This window comes from Electrophorus electricus, chromosome 12 (assembly GCF_041902795.1).
Source record: "Electrophorus electricus isolate QZ-2024a chromosome 12, ASM4190279v1, whole genome shotgun sequence".
In the NCBI taxonomy this organism is placed as follows: domain Eukaryota; kingdom Metazoa; phylum Chordata; class Actinopteri; order Gymnotiformes; family Gymnotidae; genus Electrophorus; species Electrophorus electricus.
The window spans coordinates 24,368,536-24,386,013 of NC_137508.1; the positions used below are offsets into that span (position 1 = coordinate 24,368,536).

General features: G+C 39.3%; 1 protein-coding gene and 1 long non-coding RNA gene across 2 annotated transcripts; one reads left to right on the top strand and one right to left on the bottom strand.

The window, feature by feature from the left end:
• Positions 1-4,561: 4,561 nt before the first annotated feature.
• On the bottom strand, positions 4,562-5,789 carry LOC145660147 (uncharacterized). The gene is made up of 3 exons (XR_014126321.1): positions 5,693-5,789; positions 4,765-5,080; positions 4,562-4,650 (listed from the first exon to the last, which is right to left on the bottom strand). It is a non-coding gene; the product is annotated as an uncharacterized LOC145660147 (long non-coding RNA).
• A 5,146-nt stretch (positions 5,790-10,935) lies between these two features.
• On the top strand, positions 10,936-13,780 carry LOC118242214 (butyrophilin-like protein 9). The gene is made up of 5 exons (XM_035531630.1): positions 10,936-10,983; positions 11,070-11,265; positions 12,627-12,951; positions 13,069-13,424; positions 13,668-13,780. The coding sequence occupies exons 1-5, from the start codon at positions 10,936-10,938 to the stop codon at positions 13,778-13,780; spliced, it is 1,038 nt and encodes a 345-aa protein (XP_035387523.1).
• Positions 13,781-17,478: the final 3,698 nt, after the last annotated feature.

Genomic DNA, 17,478 nt, shown 5'->3' on the forward strand with positions numbered 1-17,478 from the left:
TTTAAGCTGCAAGGACAGAGGAAAGCTCATGAGAACTGTGAGAATGGTAGTAAATTATTAGGGAGAAATCAACGAAACATGGAACATTTATTAGTGGTTCTTTTTACCACATGCAGTGGAAATATTGAATTCTCAGGCTTGTAATTGTGATACATTTATGATGTATGCAATCTATGTGATGCTTGTCATAAATGTTCTGAATGTTTTAATGCTAGAATGCCATGAGTGACCAAAGACAAATTTCCGCATTGTGGATAATAAATTATTCTATTATATTCTATCTCTGTGATGTTAACAGAATGCTGTCAGTGAATGCATCTGAGTTTTGCTCAGAGGTGTTCATAATACTAATCATTTGTGAACTCTGGCTTGATTCTAGTTTGATTGATTTCTAGGCCAATTCCAGCACCTTCTGGTTTTGATACAAAGTGTGCACAGAGAGGAGGAACTATTCACACACAGGTCCATGGCCATTACATATGTTAGGAGAGAGATCTAAGCATATCAGTGTTTAGTGTGTGTGTGCATGTGTGTGTGAGACCGCCTCTACTGATATCGTGGCGGGGGCCACGATATCATTTTAAATCAATATTTTAAATCAATATTATTTTAAATCAATAAATTCAATAATTAAATAAATTGCTGCTGAGGATCATCAAAACTGGACAGTGGAAAACTGGAAAAATGTTGCCTGGTATAATAAATCCTGATATGAAAATAGTAGGTAAACACACACAAGCATTCATGAACCATTCACAGGCACAACACTAACTATACTAAACTATACTAACTACATGTCTCCAAGATGCAAATTGCCACCTGTGGGTAGTAAATTGCTATGGATGACTCACTAAAGGTACAGTAAAATCAACACAGATGGTCCAAAGAAGTGTGACACAAGAATGAGAATACACACCTTCACTGTAAGTACAGTCATTTTATTGGCTGTTATACAACATAGTGCTGTAATACAGGTACATTCTCAAACACAAAATATCCAACATCCAAAAAGACTGTAATATGATACAAAATACAAGACAAATGTTTACCATTTACTTTACACTGCCTGATCTACCCTGTCCCTGATACTGAGCCACATGTGTTTCATCAACATCGCAAGGAATATTTTCCTTGACAATGCAGTGTGGGAAAACTCTCTGGGCATACCTGATCCAGCCCTGGCAGTCTAATGCTGTGAATGCCCTACATGTTTCAGTCATATGTATATATATAATCACTTTTCCTGAAAGTTTTCCTCATACGGTCTCAGAACTCCTGAAACTCCAGTGCCTTCCCTCCTTCCCTATCGTCTCCAGTTCCGCACCCTCGTTAGCCCTGCCACATGCTGGAGTGAGTTAAGAATAATGAGGATTAAGAGTTGAAAGAGCCCCCAACATAATGGAGCGCTATCATCAGTGGAGGATGGTTAATGCCACTCGCGTTGGGTTTTTACCCAGATTTTCGCTTTGTTTAACATAGATTAATGAGGGGCTTGTTCCACACTGCTGTTTGATTGGGGAGAATCGCAATCTTTGCTTTGCTCCCGTCTAATGGGAGAGAGAATGTGTTAAAGTGTATATACCAAGATTGGTGTCTGTGTATTCCAGTGTTTGATGTAGTAGTTGTATGGTAACTATAGTGAGGTCTACTCCTCCAGCCTCCCCAGAGGCCAAATGTACAAAATTGTATGTACAAAACCAGGATTTGTCTGACATGGTGAAAAAATGCTATATATAACCTAACCTAATCATAATACACAAATTCCTTTAAGCAAGGCTAGACTCAGGGGGGTTGGAATGAGATATTTTAATGAAGGCCCATGTGTACCATGACAGGGCCAACCTGCTGATTTAATTAGAATCATTTAGAAATTAGTTGGTTTTGGCATTAATTGTTGGTATTACTGGCCGTCTGCCTTCATCTTCAGTGTGGGGTCTTCTCTGTAATATTCTTTCTCAGCGACGTGGAGTACTGTTAGACATTTTCCACTCCTTATGCTGTATACTTTGTTCTCCGTGCTGATTCTGTTCTGCTGTGCTGTAGGGAACATATTTATGCCTCATCCTTCTCATAGCTCAAGATCCAATCTGAGTTTTAGTTCTACCATGTGTGCAATAGGAATTCCACTCAGCAGTTTGTGTCTTTTGCTTGAATTTGAGACACACGGGTGCAGCGAGACTGTAAGCAGTGGAACAGAGAAGCAACTTGCAAAGAAGACGGAGCACACTGCAGTACCAGTAATGGAGTCCTACTGAACCTCCATTCACATGGCCCCTGGAAACGGTGCATGAGCCCCAATACTCGCTAAAAGGTAAATCAGCAATACAGGAAAGGGTTAATGTAACCAATTTGAAGGATTGGTATTCACTTGGTAATTAAAGTGTATTTAATTTGGTTTATTAATTTAGGGCCATACCATTGTGCTTCTTGGAAATGGTCTCACATAAATGCATGAAAAGACCAACTGTAAGAGTGCTTTTATTTTGCCTTTACATACTTACCTACATAATCCTGCACCTCCTGGAGGGGCGGCTCACCTGTGTCTGTGGCGGAACGTTTTACCAAGCCATTGATGGATTTGACAGAAACATATTTCTCCCCCAGAGAACTATTGATTTCTTTGCTAACCTCCCTTTGCTTTCGCATTGATTTGGCGCTTTAGCTTAAGGGCATCTCAATAGGAGCTTTATGACACAGGCATTCTCCAAAGCATGCTTTACTTAGACACAGCCTCACACGATACACATAAATGCTGTGGAAGAGCCCTGGGGGTCTCTAATGCACCTTGCAGGTCAATACTTGAAATTATTTGGGAAGAGATAACACCTCTTTCCTCGCCATGCAACAGAAACAAAATTACGAACCATTATAATAACTCGATATTGTGACAATCACCAGCATAATGCCAACATATAAAACATGGGGAATTTATTATTTTATTACTTTCCATGGCTTAGTATAAAATGATAGGACATTTGCATGATGCTTCCTGGTCTGTATAGAGTCTTATCCATTCAAATGAACTGGTACAGCCCTTTAAACTCCTGGCTTATTATTTAGTTATTAACAATAAGACATATTGTTCACTTACTAGTGTGAATTATTCAGTTCCTTCATTGTAAGTGATATGAAAGGTATGTAGTTATAAGAAAAAGGAAGGAGAGCCTCGACCCTCCAACAAGTCTTTGGAGTTTAAGGGCTTAATCTCATTTTTCAGCACTCTTACATATATCCATACTTGCAGTGAAATAGCAGACCAGGATTTCAGGAGCTTCTGCAGTGACAGGGAAAATGTCTTAAAATCCAGGTGACAGTGGATGCCAGCAGACAGGTGCTGGCAGGCTGAGGAAGATGCCTGATGAAGTGTGCAGGCTGAGTTGTCACACAAGGAGTCACAAAGAGCCCAGACAGAGAACAGTTGCATTTTGGGTAAAAATTCATCTGTTCTTACATAGTCTTAGCCAAGGTGCTGTGCAGAATGCATATATGATATGTTCTACATAACCCGTTGGATATGTAGCTTTGTGAAGTCTTTACAGTTCCACTTACACACACACACGCTGGCACTCTCAAAGGGCACGTAAAAAACTCTGTGTATGTGTGTGTGTGTGTGTGTGTGTGAGTGTGTGTGTGAGTGTTCCATTATAATTCAGCATATTGAAAAACCTGAGTTTGTGTCAGTCTGCTTGCAAATGTATCTTCTATTTGAAAGTTTTCAAGAAGGACTATGTGACAATGTTGTTAGTGTATATATGAATGGTATTGGTGTATGTGAGAGTGGTGTTGGTGTTTGTGAGTGGTGCGTTGATGTATGTTGGAATCGTGTCGGTGTTTGTGAGAGTGGTGTGTTGATGTATGTGGGAATCGTGTTGGTGTTTGTGAAAATGGTACTGGTGTAAGTGGGAACAGTGTTGATGTATGTAAGAATGGTGTTGGTCTTGGAGAGTGGTGTGCTGATATTGAATGGTGTTGGTGTTTGTGATAGTGGTTTTTGTGTGAGAATGGTATTGCTGTATGAGTGAATGGAGTGGTGTTTGTGATAGTGGTATTGGTGTATGCACAAATGGTGTTGGTGTTCATGGGAGTGGTGCTGATGTATATGGGAAAGGTGTTGGTGTTTGTGAGAGTGATGTGTCGATGTATGTGGGAATGGCGATGTTTGTGGGAATGGTGTTAGTTTTAGTGAGAGTGGTTTTGGAGTATATGGAAATATGTGAGAATGGTGTTTGGGGGTATGTGTGAATGTTGTTGGTGTATGTGGGAATGTTGGTGTTTATGAGTGTGGTGTGTTGTATGTCAGAATGGTTCTGGTGTCTGTGAGACATATGGGAATGGTGTTAGTGTTTGTAAGAGTGGCATTTTTGGGAGTGTTGCTGGTGTTTGTTAGAGTGGTGTTGATTCCAGTGACACCCTATGAGCACGTTTACATTACATTTTAAATTTATGTCATTACGGCATGTACCTTTCCTGTTCACTGTCACTAAATCTTTTTTTGGTAGAAGGTCCAGAGAGAGAGGGAGAGAGAGAGAGAGAGAGAGAGAGAGAGAGAGAGAGAGAGAGAGAGAGAGAGAGAGAGAAAGAGCAAGAAAATGAGTGGGAAGAGAGAGGGAGAAGATAGTGCTGGTAGGGAGACTCCATTTAATCAGGATGCTGGGGAGGGAAAGTGACATGTTTAATCAGTGTTTAATCAGTGTTTAATCAGTGTTTAATCAGTGTTTAATCAGGATGCGGGGCTGGGGGCGGAGGTTGGCGAGAGGGTCTTACCCTGCCTCGGTCCCTCTGTCTTACGCTGAGGAGGTGCATTAGGAGTCCAGCAGACTGGCCACAATGATGTTTAAATTGGGCGAGGTGTCAGTGTGAGGGCCCGGGACCGCCATGGGCTGCACGGCTGTATCGGACAACATAATGAGACGTGGGAGCAGGTCTCTTTGATTCCCGCTTGTCAGGCTCCCCCGCGGCGAGCCATAGCTTTCTGGGCTCCTCCTGGCGCTGCTGTCCAGCCCCCACTCTCATGACAGGCGGTGATGTTGAAAGCACTTCCCTCAGGCCGAGAGTACTGGGCTTTTAAAGAAGGCACTGCCTGTTAGTGGGGAAAACAGAACTGCGCAGCTGTAAATCAGACCACACACATAAACACACAGTCACAAATACAGTTATATATACACATATATACACTTCTTTACATGCATGTGAAGACTGAAAATTCAAATAAAGTATATAAGGATGCTTAGAATAACAGGTTTAGCCATTTTTAATTTTTAATAGGCTACATTTATAACAGGCTATGTTTATATTGAAAGCATTAATCCTCAATACTGCATTTTGTTTTTCACATATATGTTTGTATGTTTTTGAACTAGACCCACATATGACTTTAAAAGATCAAATCTAATAAAATATCATATACTTTTTTTTTTCAATACGTTTTGACTACTTCTAACTTGTAGGGTGGAGGGCTGTATTACACATTTCTAAGTAAAAAAATAATAATAATAATAAATTTTAGATATATATATATTTGACGTGATGTCAGCTCACTTTTCACGCTGCCAGCAGGCTGGGCTGTTACGCAGCTGCTCGGGCCTCCGGTGCAACCCCACTACCCCTTTAGCGCCAGTAGCGAAACACACTTAGCAGAGACTCTCGGTATCGGCTGCTACACAAGAGTGTAAAAAGAATGGCGTGCGCATACCTGCGTTCGGACTGCAAACTCGAGTCTGGAGGTCAGACCACAAAATGTCACAAATATCCTCTGCTTTGCTACAGTCCATCGCTCAAAAACAACGCCAAGCATATCACCCGCATCGCATTATCGTGCCGCTTAGTGAAATTAAGAAGCAGGAGCTGGCAATAGCAATACTCAAAAGCGCCCCCAGGTGGTGCAAAGTGAAAATACCTATTGTGTGGCTTTTTTTAAATGCCAGATACGGTGTTGGAATACAGTCAAATACAGACATAATTGCTGGAACATGAGTAATCTTTCATTCTTAAGTGCTTTGCTCAGAACTAAGGCCCAGAATGTAATGTGAAGTTATTGAAATTCCATCTTTAGATATTTTTGTTATTGTAAGGGTGAAAGAGACCTTGCATACTGAAAGATCAACACACTGCAGTTCAGTATGTAGTCAGTGCACACGCATAACACAGATGCCCTGGTATAAACTTTTATTCTGTCTGTAAAAGAGACATTGAAATTCTAGTGTGTTCAAATCCTATCTTCTTATTATGTATCGGTACCCTCACTCAAAGGGTAACTTAAAAAGAACTTAAGATATGTCTCCCTATACAAAAAAAGGTTGATATGAGGCCTTTGTATTAGAAGCAGTCCTCCAGGTGGTGCTCTCTGTTTTACGGCCATAAACACCCGCACAACCTGGCCCTTTAATTAGCCATTGTTCATTCAAAGCCACTGTCTTGCATTATCTGCGAGTACCATTGAGATACACATTATATCTTCCTGTTTGGAAACTCCAGGGGCCTGTCAAGTGCATTGGGAATGCTGTTGTATCCAAATGCAGCAGAAGATGACGGAGTGGCCACATCACAAGGCCATTTATCATCAGACCCCAGCCCCAGTGATAGAGACCCAGCCGGAGACCATCTTCATACGCTACCATTTCCATCATGACTGCAGAGGATAGCTGGACTTTAAACCTGTAGGCAGGCACGCCATAGTCTGGGGGATCCTTGATGTTCTCATTCGCAGAAACGGGACTGATTTAATGCTCCTTCAGTAATACTAATGTACTTCTCCAACACCTCTACTGAGTTAACTTTATGCAAAGTGTATTAAAAGTTTAAAGATGTCAGAAACGTGAGGTAAAGAACAGGCATTAAAAAATTTCACTTACACTCATCCATCATTAATTCTAAAGAGATTGTAATCCTGAATTTAATGCACTTTTAAGAATTTAGTATAATGAATGCAGAACAGGCTGCCCTGCAGGCTAAGACACAAGCGGTGTCTGAAATGTTGAATTATGAAAGACTACATTGTCTTAGACATCTACCCTTTAATGTGGTGAATATTCTATGATGTACTACAAAACTCAAACTAAAATACACACAAAAAAAAACAAACAAACCTACCAATCCTGGATGTGATATGACGGTGTTAACTTGGAACTACACACAGAGCCAGAGGGATCATTCAGATGGAAAAAAAAGATGACCAAGTGTCAGTTTTCAAACTGGAACGTCCGAAACATATAAAAATGATCTTGTGCATTTCTATAAAACACACGAAGCTTACTTATGTAAGTCAGAAGGCACTTTTAGCAGTTCTAAAAAGAAAACTCATTAGACGGGCAATAACAGAAATGAAATATGTCATCTTAACAGGGGCCTTAGCATATAGGCAGGTCTTCTCTCTCTAGGTAAATTTTAACAAGATAAGCGTGTAGCTTCTAATGTGCTGCTCTATGTGTAAAGGGACTGGTTATTGCCATGAGGGGTCCATTTTATATAACAAGAATGAAGCATGTGATGAGAGAAATTGTAATCACCAAAGCCGATGTCCGGCTGAGTCGCTCTCGGTCAAAGCCGACTCGAGGGGCTTCTTAAAATCCTGTAAGGCGGCTAGAACAGAATGGAGGAGGCAAGATGCACGTGCGAGAGTTCAGGTCAGGCAGCTGACACTAAAGGAAACGCGAGGGCAAAAGAACAAAGCAAGTACAAAACCAGAAGCACACAGAAAATGTGCTACACACAAAGGCAGAACAAACACCATAACAGCAAGAACACCCAAGAAGCATTTGAATGTGCAAAAGACAGTTAATCCTGAAGACCAAGGGGAGCAGAGGAGTATACACAGAGAGTGAACACACGCAAGGGTATACTTTTGCGTGTGTTCACTTTCTGTGTATAAACTCTTGCGTGTATTCATTCTGTGTATATACTCTTGCGTGCCTTGGTTCACCAGTCCAGATTTTCAGGGGTAGAATTCTACAGCTAGCATATTGGAGTAATAACCTCACTCATACTTATAAACAGGAGGCGTAATAGTTTTCGTTTTATGCGTTTGTCATTAAGAAGAGGTTTGTGTGAGTTCATATGAAAATAAACTAGATAAACTAGTGATGTGGTAACTGGGGTGTGTATGTCACGGTTATGACTGAGCTGAGCAGGTACTGAGCGGCATGTGCGGCATGACCAATAAACATGTAAACACCTGTTGACTAATTTATACCATACATGCGGCTGTGATTTTTTTTGTTCTAATATTCATTATTATGATGCTTATTATCTTGTATTTGCACAGATTTTCAAAATGGAGGGACAATGAAATGACAATGTAGGAATATTATATTCTAATAGATGTGAATAAATGTTAATAATAAGTGTGAGAGAACCACTTTTCTGTCATTTCCTGTATTGCTATTTTCTGACAAAGAGAAGATGTAGAAAATCTGCTTCCTAAAGTCAATTAACTTATTGCTGACTACAAGAATGAATGAGAAACTTGAATTTAAAAATAAATAAAATAAATAATAATGAACTTTATTTTGTAACAGCCCGAGTGCCACACGATGAAGACTCTCACATATAACATAAACAGTGAACATGAACACGGCTATAGCTACCACGGACACCATGAACACTGAACATAAACATGAACAATGACCAACAACCACGTACCACGTGAACAGTGGAAAGGGGAGCACGATTGTATAGCACTTTCTTAAACACAGTGCTTTACAGCAAGTAGTGAATACACAGAAGCATTAATAAAGCTGTGACATTGTAACATCCATCAGCTCAGAAAGGTTTTTTCCAAAATATAAACTGAAAATGTTACAAAAATTATTTAAATAAAGTTCAATATGATATGAGCTTTAAATATAAAACTAGAATAATTTGTTAAAATTCCATTAAAAGAAAGATGCAAATCGACAGAACAAAATTTTGAATGATTTAAAGTAAAAGTTTCAGGGAACGCTCGCCTCCCGCGAGTCACGTGGTTCGGCCCGCCACGTGCAGTGAGAGGACTGTCTTGTCTGTAACCACACCTGCACCTTGTTCGTCTTTATGTATATAAACCTGTGTAAAAGTGTGCAGGGTGTTGGTTATTGTCAGCATAATGTCTAAATGTAACGTGTTTCTGTTAGATGTATTCTTGTGTATCGTGTTTGTTTAGCGCTAACCGTTTCATGTTTCTTGTCTGTGATAAGTGTGAGTGCCTTTGTGTCTTTAAATGTTAATAAATGTTCATCCCAGTCGGAGGAGTCTGTGCGTCCTGCCCCTCGGCCTACGGCACTCGGGCCACCGCACGTTACAAAAAGACCATTTAAAAAACACCTTTCATGGACATAAAAGAACTGTTTTCACCCAACACGACCTATTACTCATGACTGGTCATATATAACTGGTACCAGTTCAGAGCAATACCAGTTAGGCCAACCCAGTCTCTTAGATGGTTTAGCAGTAAAAAGTAGTCTACTGTGTCAAATACAGCACTGGCTTTTGTTTTAGTGCAATTTAAAGAACTTTGTTGATGTGGTGTCTGGGGGACCTTTGCAAGGGGTTAGTTCTATTATAGTACTCATAGTTCTATTCCTATTGGAGGAGATTTTACTACCACAGAATTCAGCATATTCATCACACTTACCATAAGAACATTTTAATGAGATCTGAGGTGAGTGGTCAACCTGCTTGTCAATGTAGCAATGTAGGATTATTTTTGTGGCTATGAATCAGGCTTGAAACGTAGGCTGCATTTGCATTGCTGATCTGCGTTTTCAGTTTGCAGATTTTTTAAATTTTTTATTTCAGTGGACAGTGAGCTTCTTCAAAAATCAATCAAACTTGTTTTATAAATAGCACTGTTTACAACTGCATTGTCCCAATGCAGCTATACAAATGTCCGAGTCCAAGCCCCCAGTGAGCAAGCCAAGGGTGACAGTGGCAAGGAAAAACTCCCAAGAGCATGAGGAATAAACCTGGAGAGGATCCAAGACCCCTGGGGGGGGTCGGAGCATCCTCCTCTGGCCGACACTACAATAATAACAATTTTAATAGAAAAATTAATAAATAATAAAAAAATTAAAAAATAAGCAATTAATGTCTAGTCCAATTTTCTAGAGGTCCTAGTATTGTCCCGATGGTGTGTGTGTGTGTGTGTGTCCAAAACCCATCCAGGAAAAGAACGTCCTTTAAGGTTAACGGAGAAGTAGTTGGCTGGGGTGGAGGTGTGGTTTGCTACAGGAGGGGGCATCAGTGGGTGGTGGGAGTAGCCATGGCAGATGAGACAGGTTGAGGCTCAGTAACATCATGACATCAGGGGTAGGTGTACCTCGGCAGAAAGAGAGACTTATTAGGCCTGTCTAGATATGAGGGTGTATAAAAGCTTCTTCTGTCTCCTCTTTCGTTCTGCTTTCCTGTAGTCTCTCTTTAATCCAATGACAGATGGGATTTGTCCACAGAGATTAAGAAGTGCGCTGATTGTTTGTTAAAGGTGCTATTCATTCAGTCATAATGTAAAGCTGTTTACCAGGCTGGCATAAATTAAGATGGTAACCAGGCTGGTATAAGTTAAGATGTTTACAAGTCTGTCATAAATCATGGTCTTAAGAGGAAGTACTGAGCACAGAGAATTTAAAGAAAATACAGTATTGGTCTGAGAAACATATATCAAGTATATCTGATTCCTTGGTCTCTACCGCATGAGATATAACTAAGTCTAAAGTCATGACTAATGCACTTCAGGACCCACTGTGGTCTGCATATAGAGCTAACAGGTCTGTAGACGACACCATCAATCTGGCTCTCTCCTACATCCTGCAACACCCGGATGGCCCAGACACTTATGCCTGCGTGGTGTTTGTGATTCTAGCTCTGCTTTCAACACCATAACTCCTGACCTCCTACTAGACAAACTGTGAAAGCTCAGTGCCCCACCGCCTGTCTGCCATTTGATCCACAACTTCGTGAAGCAGTATGTCAGAGTGGGTCACCACATCTCAGACGCTCACTACCTCAGCTCTGGTACGCCACAGGGTGGGGTGCTCTCTCTCCCCTGCGCTTCTCTCTACACACCAGTGAGTATTCCTGTGACAGTGACTCTTATTTAGTGTACAGATGATGCTACTCTGATCGGAGTGACCTCGAATGACGACGAGTCTGTGTATCGGGAGGAAGCAACATGTCTGATGTCATGGTGTGCAAATCAAACTGTGGACATAGACGTCAGGAAGAAATCCACCCTGCTGCCTTCACTGGAAATACACAGTCATCAGAATCTGAAAAATTCCCCTTCCTCATACTGGAGTCAGCACACTTATGCACTTTAATTCACTGCAACATACACACTCTATAAAAATGTTTACATTTACATTTAGATTTACATTGCCACTCTATTGTCAGTTCTGTACATACTGTATATATGTACCTCAGAACTCCAGTACTGGGCCTCATCCATACTTATCTCACAATGCATAAACCTTCACGTGTTGCTGTCTGCACACTTGTCTTTTTGTCTTTATGTTTATATGTATCTTATGTATAGTATATATGGTTTATGCATAGTCAAAGGTTACATATAGGGTATATAGAGTTTATACTTTGTTTACAAATAGTTTATAAAAGGTTTATCTTTCTCTTTATCCTATTGTACTGTACTGCTGTACTTATTGTACTTAATCCTAAATTGACACCTGCACTAAGGGAAATTCCTTGTACATTTCATACTTGTCAAATAAAGGTTTCTGATTCTCCATCTGATTCTAAAGTGCGGGCACTTTTACGTGTAGGGCATGTTGTGTGAGGTCACGAGAATTTAAGATCACAAGTAGATCTGTGGGTTTGTCAAGATGGGTGTTAAAATCATCAGCGAGTAAAACAGGTTCATTGTCAGTCATTTGTGCTAACAGATCACCAAACTCCTGGGTCTAAGTGGTATAGAACAAGCATTAGAACTAGCTTAAGAGCAAGATATTCAAAATGTTCCCTAAAACATTCTTTTGTAATACCAAAAAACCCAACAACATGTGCAATTTCCTCTTCCTCTCCTTCTTTATCTTATCAACCTTTTTACGCTTTTCTGACTTGCCCTACTTGTCCAGAGAAAGGTTTTGTTCATTGAAACCCTGCCCAAAAATAAATACCTAAAAAAAAATCAACTGTGTTTTAGAATCTTTTTTTTTCATTCACAATTGAGAGGGAGGATGTGTGAGATGCAGCAGTTTCACTTTCAGCAGTATTTTAATCTCCCTACCCTGCTTATCAAAATACAAAGACATCATTTTAACACCAAAACTCAACAAGGATTTAAATGGATTCTTTTCCGTTTTTCCCACTCTACCCTATGACTTGTAACACCAGTTCACAAACAGGTTTTTTCTGCACTGCAGCCGTGTGTCATCAAAATGCTGCCAAAATGCTACAGAGTGAAATGCACAATGTGTGTTTCGCTATATCACAGGGAAAATGTGTTTGTCATTGTTTATCATTGTGCTTCTATTTGCTGTTGGACATAAAGGAAGCATTGTGTTTTTTATTACCACTGGACTAACATGGGAATCCTAACAGCAATAAAATATTTTAGGACAAAAATAATGTGCAAATATTGTCTATTTTTTATGACAAAAAAAAAAAAGAAAAAAGAAAAAAGAATTGTTGTTTTAACCCAGGTCTGTGTGTGCAAGGGCCCTCTGGTCCTCTAGTGGCCCAGTTAGGACACTCTGTCCTGCTGCTGTACTTCACTCAGGTCCCCCTGCCTCTGGAATGGAGAAAGACAGACTCAGAATCTCTGGTGAACATCTTCCAGCACAGAGAAAACAGGCCAGAACTTCAGAGTCAGTCTTTTAGCGGAAGGGCGCACTTTTTCCCAGATGAGATATTGAAAGGGAACTTCTCCATCTTACTCAGAAATGTGGAAAGAAAGGATGCTGGAATTTACAGGTGCAAAGTTAATACAATCAAAGAGTCCAGGCAAGTTCTGGTGGAAATCGAAGATCGATTCAACTACTGGTTACCATTTCAACTTTCTCTGCTATCTGCATGTAATGCAGCTAAACCCTTATGTGTAAGCATTTGTTTATTGGTTTAATAACTGCATCAACCTCTGTGCTCTGCAGAGCGTCTAGTGGTGACAGGAGCAGATCGTGCCGTGGTTGCCTCTGTGGGTGAGGAGGTCATACTGAACTGCTCTGTAGACTCTCATCTACCAGCCAACAAAATAGAACAAGTGTCCTGGAGAAGGACGGACGGAGACATCCCGGTCCTGCTCTTTCAAGACAACGAGACCTTCCCGGAGTCTTCACATGAGCGTTATCAGGGAAGAACTGAGTTCTTCATCACGGAAATTCCCAAAGGAAACTTCTCACTAAAGCTGAGGAATGTTAAGATGGAGGACAAAGGGGAATTCATGTGTGAAGTCCACACTAGTGACAAGTCAGGATACGCCATTGTGGTTCTGCAAAGAATCGGTAACGTCTTTTTTTCTCCTTTTTCTTTGTGCCGTTTTGTTTCCACTGAGTATAGATAATGACATGCAAACACAAGGTCTTGCAAATTATTTAAACGGGTTGTTTTTTGTTTTTTTTTCCAGAAAAGACTGGAGAGTGTTATGATATTCAAATATCAATCTTACATGTTTTTCTGTGATTTTCCCGTGTCTTGGTGCTGGTGTTGTGTTTTGCTGCTCTGCTTCTTGCGTTGGGATTGTGCAGTTTATACCAAAACGGTCATGCAGATTCATGCTTCTCTGGTCCTCTGCCCCAATGCCTGCATGTTTGCTGCTTCCATCTTACTGTCAAACAAAACTGAACTCACAGCAGCGTAGCGTTCATTTCTGTCATACAACACACCTGCTGTGCGTTGTGTGTGGCTGTAACAGCACACACTGGTCTGGTCTGCTTTTTCCCTCTAGTGTCTCCCACTGAGGTTGTCATGTGTTCAGTTGCTTGTGCCGCACGGTCACTCATGTTGATGAAGACCTCGCCTTGTTCCCGCAGATTCCCAAGTGGGTCTTAGCAGAAAATTGCTTACCTGCTCCTCTGATGTTTGCTGTCTGCTATTTTTTGCAGTTATTGAAGTTATTTGCTTTTGACATTTGCCGATATTTATGTAAATAATTAAGTGTAATTCTCAGAGCTGCTGGGGAGACCATTGAAATCTTTGCCTGTCCACCATTCCGTTATAGCAATGGCAGCATGTTCAAGTAAGTGAGTCAAAAAGGGACGTCATTTTGGGCCAAATGTTTCAAATAAAATAAATCAATCCATAGCTAAAATATTATCAAAACATTAGAAATATATTGCAAATGTAAATAATGACAAATCAAATTAAAATGTTTAAAAGTTTGCTACACATTCATACTCTCATTCTGCCAGTCTTCAATTTATAATATTTCTTATTTGCAGACTTCAGTGGCTTTTTGTGTGTTTTGCTCTAGAATCTCCTCTTCTGCTCCCTTTATTTTGCTCTTGACCTTTTTGTACATTTTACAGTGGGGTGGGTCTTAGAAGAAGCTGTTCACCTTAAGTCACATAGAAAAAGCCCCAGTTTTGAAAATACAGATTGGGACAGTATGAAATGTGTGTGTGTATGTGTGTGTGTGTGTATTCAAAATTCAAGTATGTCTATTTGCTTTCTCAAAACATTAAACTATTTCTTGATTCTTTGATAAATTAATGATAAAATGATAAATAGATTATAGTTATGTTACATTAACTATATTTAAATAGGTTTAGGTAAACCTCTATGTTAGAAGTTCACAGGATTTTTTTTGTTTTCTTTCTGTGACTGTGTAAACTATATATTACATTATAAAGCATTATAAAGCAGCCCAATATTTTACACTGTACTTTACATGTTCGTTGTTTTAACATTACCTGTCTACATTATACAATAAGTTTGCTTTTTATTAGGAACCCTTAAATCATTAACCATTTTATCCAAAGCCCTATCATACAAGAAAGATGTTTAGCATACACTGAGTGTCTAGTCTATTAGCTTCAACTTACAGTTAGACTCACTGGCTGTTTTATCAGAAACACCTAACACAGGTGCAGTTGTAGGATAACAGTAACAACCCATCTGTTGCTTACAACTCCTCAATCCACATCTGCCCATCCATTAATCAGAACAGACCATTGATCCGATCTGTGGACCAGATTTTCTATATGTATATGTATATTTTATATTTATATTATTTGTATGGTAGACTACTGTCAGCACACCAGTGACACCAACATGTTAGTGACATCATAGCTAGTAGAATAGTATTGATGGGTAGTCACTGATTGGTTTATTAGACACAGCTAGTTTGGTGATCCATCCTATTGGTAAAGGCTGTGGCTTGTCCTATTTCATGCACATGCTGTGTATGTCCTGCTCTGCAGCCTAACAGTAAATCTCAGGTGTGTAAATACTCCAGGAACACTGCTATGCCTGATACACTCATACCAGCACCAGATACACTACCACACCACAACCATAGAATGGTCCTCCACCTAAATTATCTGTATCTGATAAACTATAAAGGTGGTGCTGATAAACTATGAGTAACAGACAGGCTGTAAATATAAACTAGGTTCTGTAAATATAAACATAAAGTAGGTTATGTAAATATAAATGTAATGTTATGTAGTTGTCCTATGTGGTAGTTATTGTTGACTATAGTTAAAATAGTTAATGCTTCACTGAAAAAAAAATGGTTTATAGGACTTTACTAGCTTTAAACTTTTTTAAACTTTTAAATTAAAAAGTTTAATTCACACAAAGATTTGATTATCCCTGATTCTCTCCAGATGTGTTTTTTAAATAAAATTTAAAAAAACCTTAAGTGTCCTCTTCCGATTAGATGTACTTTATTGATCCCCCGTGGGAAATTGTGGAAGCTCAGGTTTCCATACTGGGAGCGGACCCTGAGCTGCATAAGTGAAAACAAGGAAATTTGACCATTAGACCATATGGGACGCCAGCTGTAGCTCGCAGCGGGTGTGGCTAAGACATGCTCCTGCTTTTAAAAATGTCTCAAAAGTCAGAAGTAAAAGAAAGACTGCAGAAACAGAAGAGATTCCATAAACAAAATAATAATAATAATAATAATAATAATTAAAGAGCAGAAGAATAATGTGCATATATTAAAAAAAAATGTGAATGCTAAATTGAAGGCTTGTCCACTAAACCTGCTCTCAACCCAAATTCCACTTCTCATCACAACACATATAGTAAAGCATGATATAATAATTTAATAACTCTTTATTTGTAAGAGCTCAGAAGAGCAGCAGCAATTCAGCGAATTCACCGTTTTCTCTTCATCTTGTTTCACCTTTAGATGTTTTTAGTAACTTAAGACAAGCACAGACAGCAACTGAAGACATTATGACAGTAATGTTGAGAATAACAGTGGTGTCTTTCATCAGTACTGCTATTTTAGGTAAGAGAAATACACAGAGGAGTCCTTTCTTTAATTAAATGTGTTTTATTAAATCTAAACTTTTTTTAGATCTGACAACTTATTGGGCATGTTTTTCTAGATATCAGTAATGGCAGTATAAACAATATATTATGAAAAGATCCAGTTCATTTTTTTTTTATGAAAATGTTACATTTGTATGAATAGATGTAAGTTTCTGTGAATGCAGAACGCAGAATGTAAAATTAATACTGAATTAAATACTGAGTTGAACTTATTCAGTGTGCTTTTTCCCCACTGTTTTCAGCTTGGTATGCACTCCGAATGCAGTCAGCGATGACTCTGGTAGTATGCAACAGTGCTACGGTCACTGGGCCTCTTCCTCAATCAAAGTAAAGAAGACTTTGCAAGTAAGATCTTTTATTTCCGGTATAACCAAATGATGTAATTTGTGTGTATATTAACTAAATATTGTAATATGTAAGATACTCCCACAACTGTTGTTTAGTTCAGGTGTTAAGGTGTTATTTATTACACTATGTCATCCAAGTTATGAAACTATGCCATTTTAGCCAGCTTTCTTGTACCTTCCAGTCTGACACCTTTAATCTTCGGAGTGATATTGATATTGTCTCTACAAAGACACATCTTTCGACGGAAACCTTTTTGGGTGTAAGTGCCTATATAACCTGTTTCTCAGAAATACATTAAAACTAAAATTCAGAAAACTAAAACTTTCTGAATAAATTTACCATCCTCTTTTTGTGACCTTAGCAGTGTAGTTCTGGTTTTTGTATTCTTTACATGGTGTCTGTAAAACAATTATTTTCCTTTTTTAGGTTGCCATATTGCTGTGTCATCTGTTATTGTAACCAGATTCAGCCTGATTGATATTATTATTTTTATTCTCATCTCTCTAAGAAATTTCACTAGAGGTAATTCCAGCATAGAGACCAGCTTCCATCCACCTTAGAGCCCAACATATCAGGCTACAGAGCAGATGCCTAAACTGTTTCAATACTTAAACACTCCAACTCTCCTGTGCCTGAGCTAAATGACTGTGCTAGTTTTCTCCTGGTTCCTGATTTTTGCTTTTTTGTCTGAGCTGTTTATGACTT

Coding starts and splice junctions, on each gene's coding strand:
- LOC118242214 (XM_035531630.1), top strand. CDS start 10,936: ATGTCAGAGTGGGTCACCACATCTCAGACGCTCACTACCTCAGCTCTG. Junction 10,984..11,069: donor CGCTCACTACCTCAGCTCTG/GTACGCCACAGG, acceptor ACTCTTATTTAG/TGTACAGATGATGCTACTCT. Junction 12,952..13,068: donor GTTCTGGTGGAAATCGAAGA/TCGATTCAACTA, acceptor ACCTCTGTGCTC/TGCAGAGCGTCTAGTGGTGA.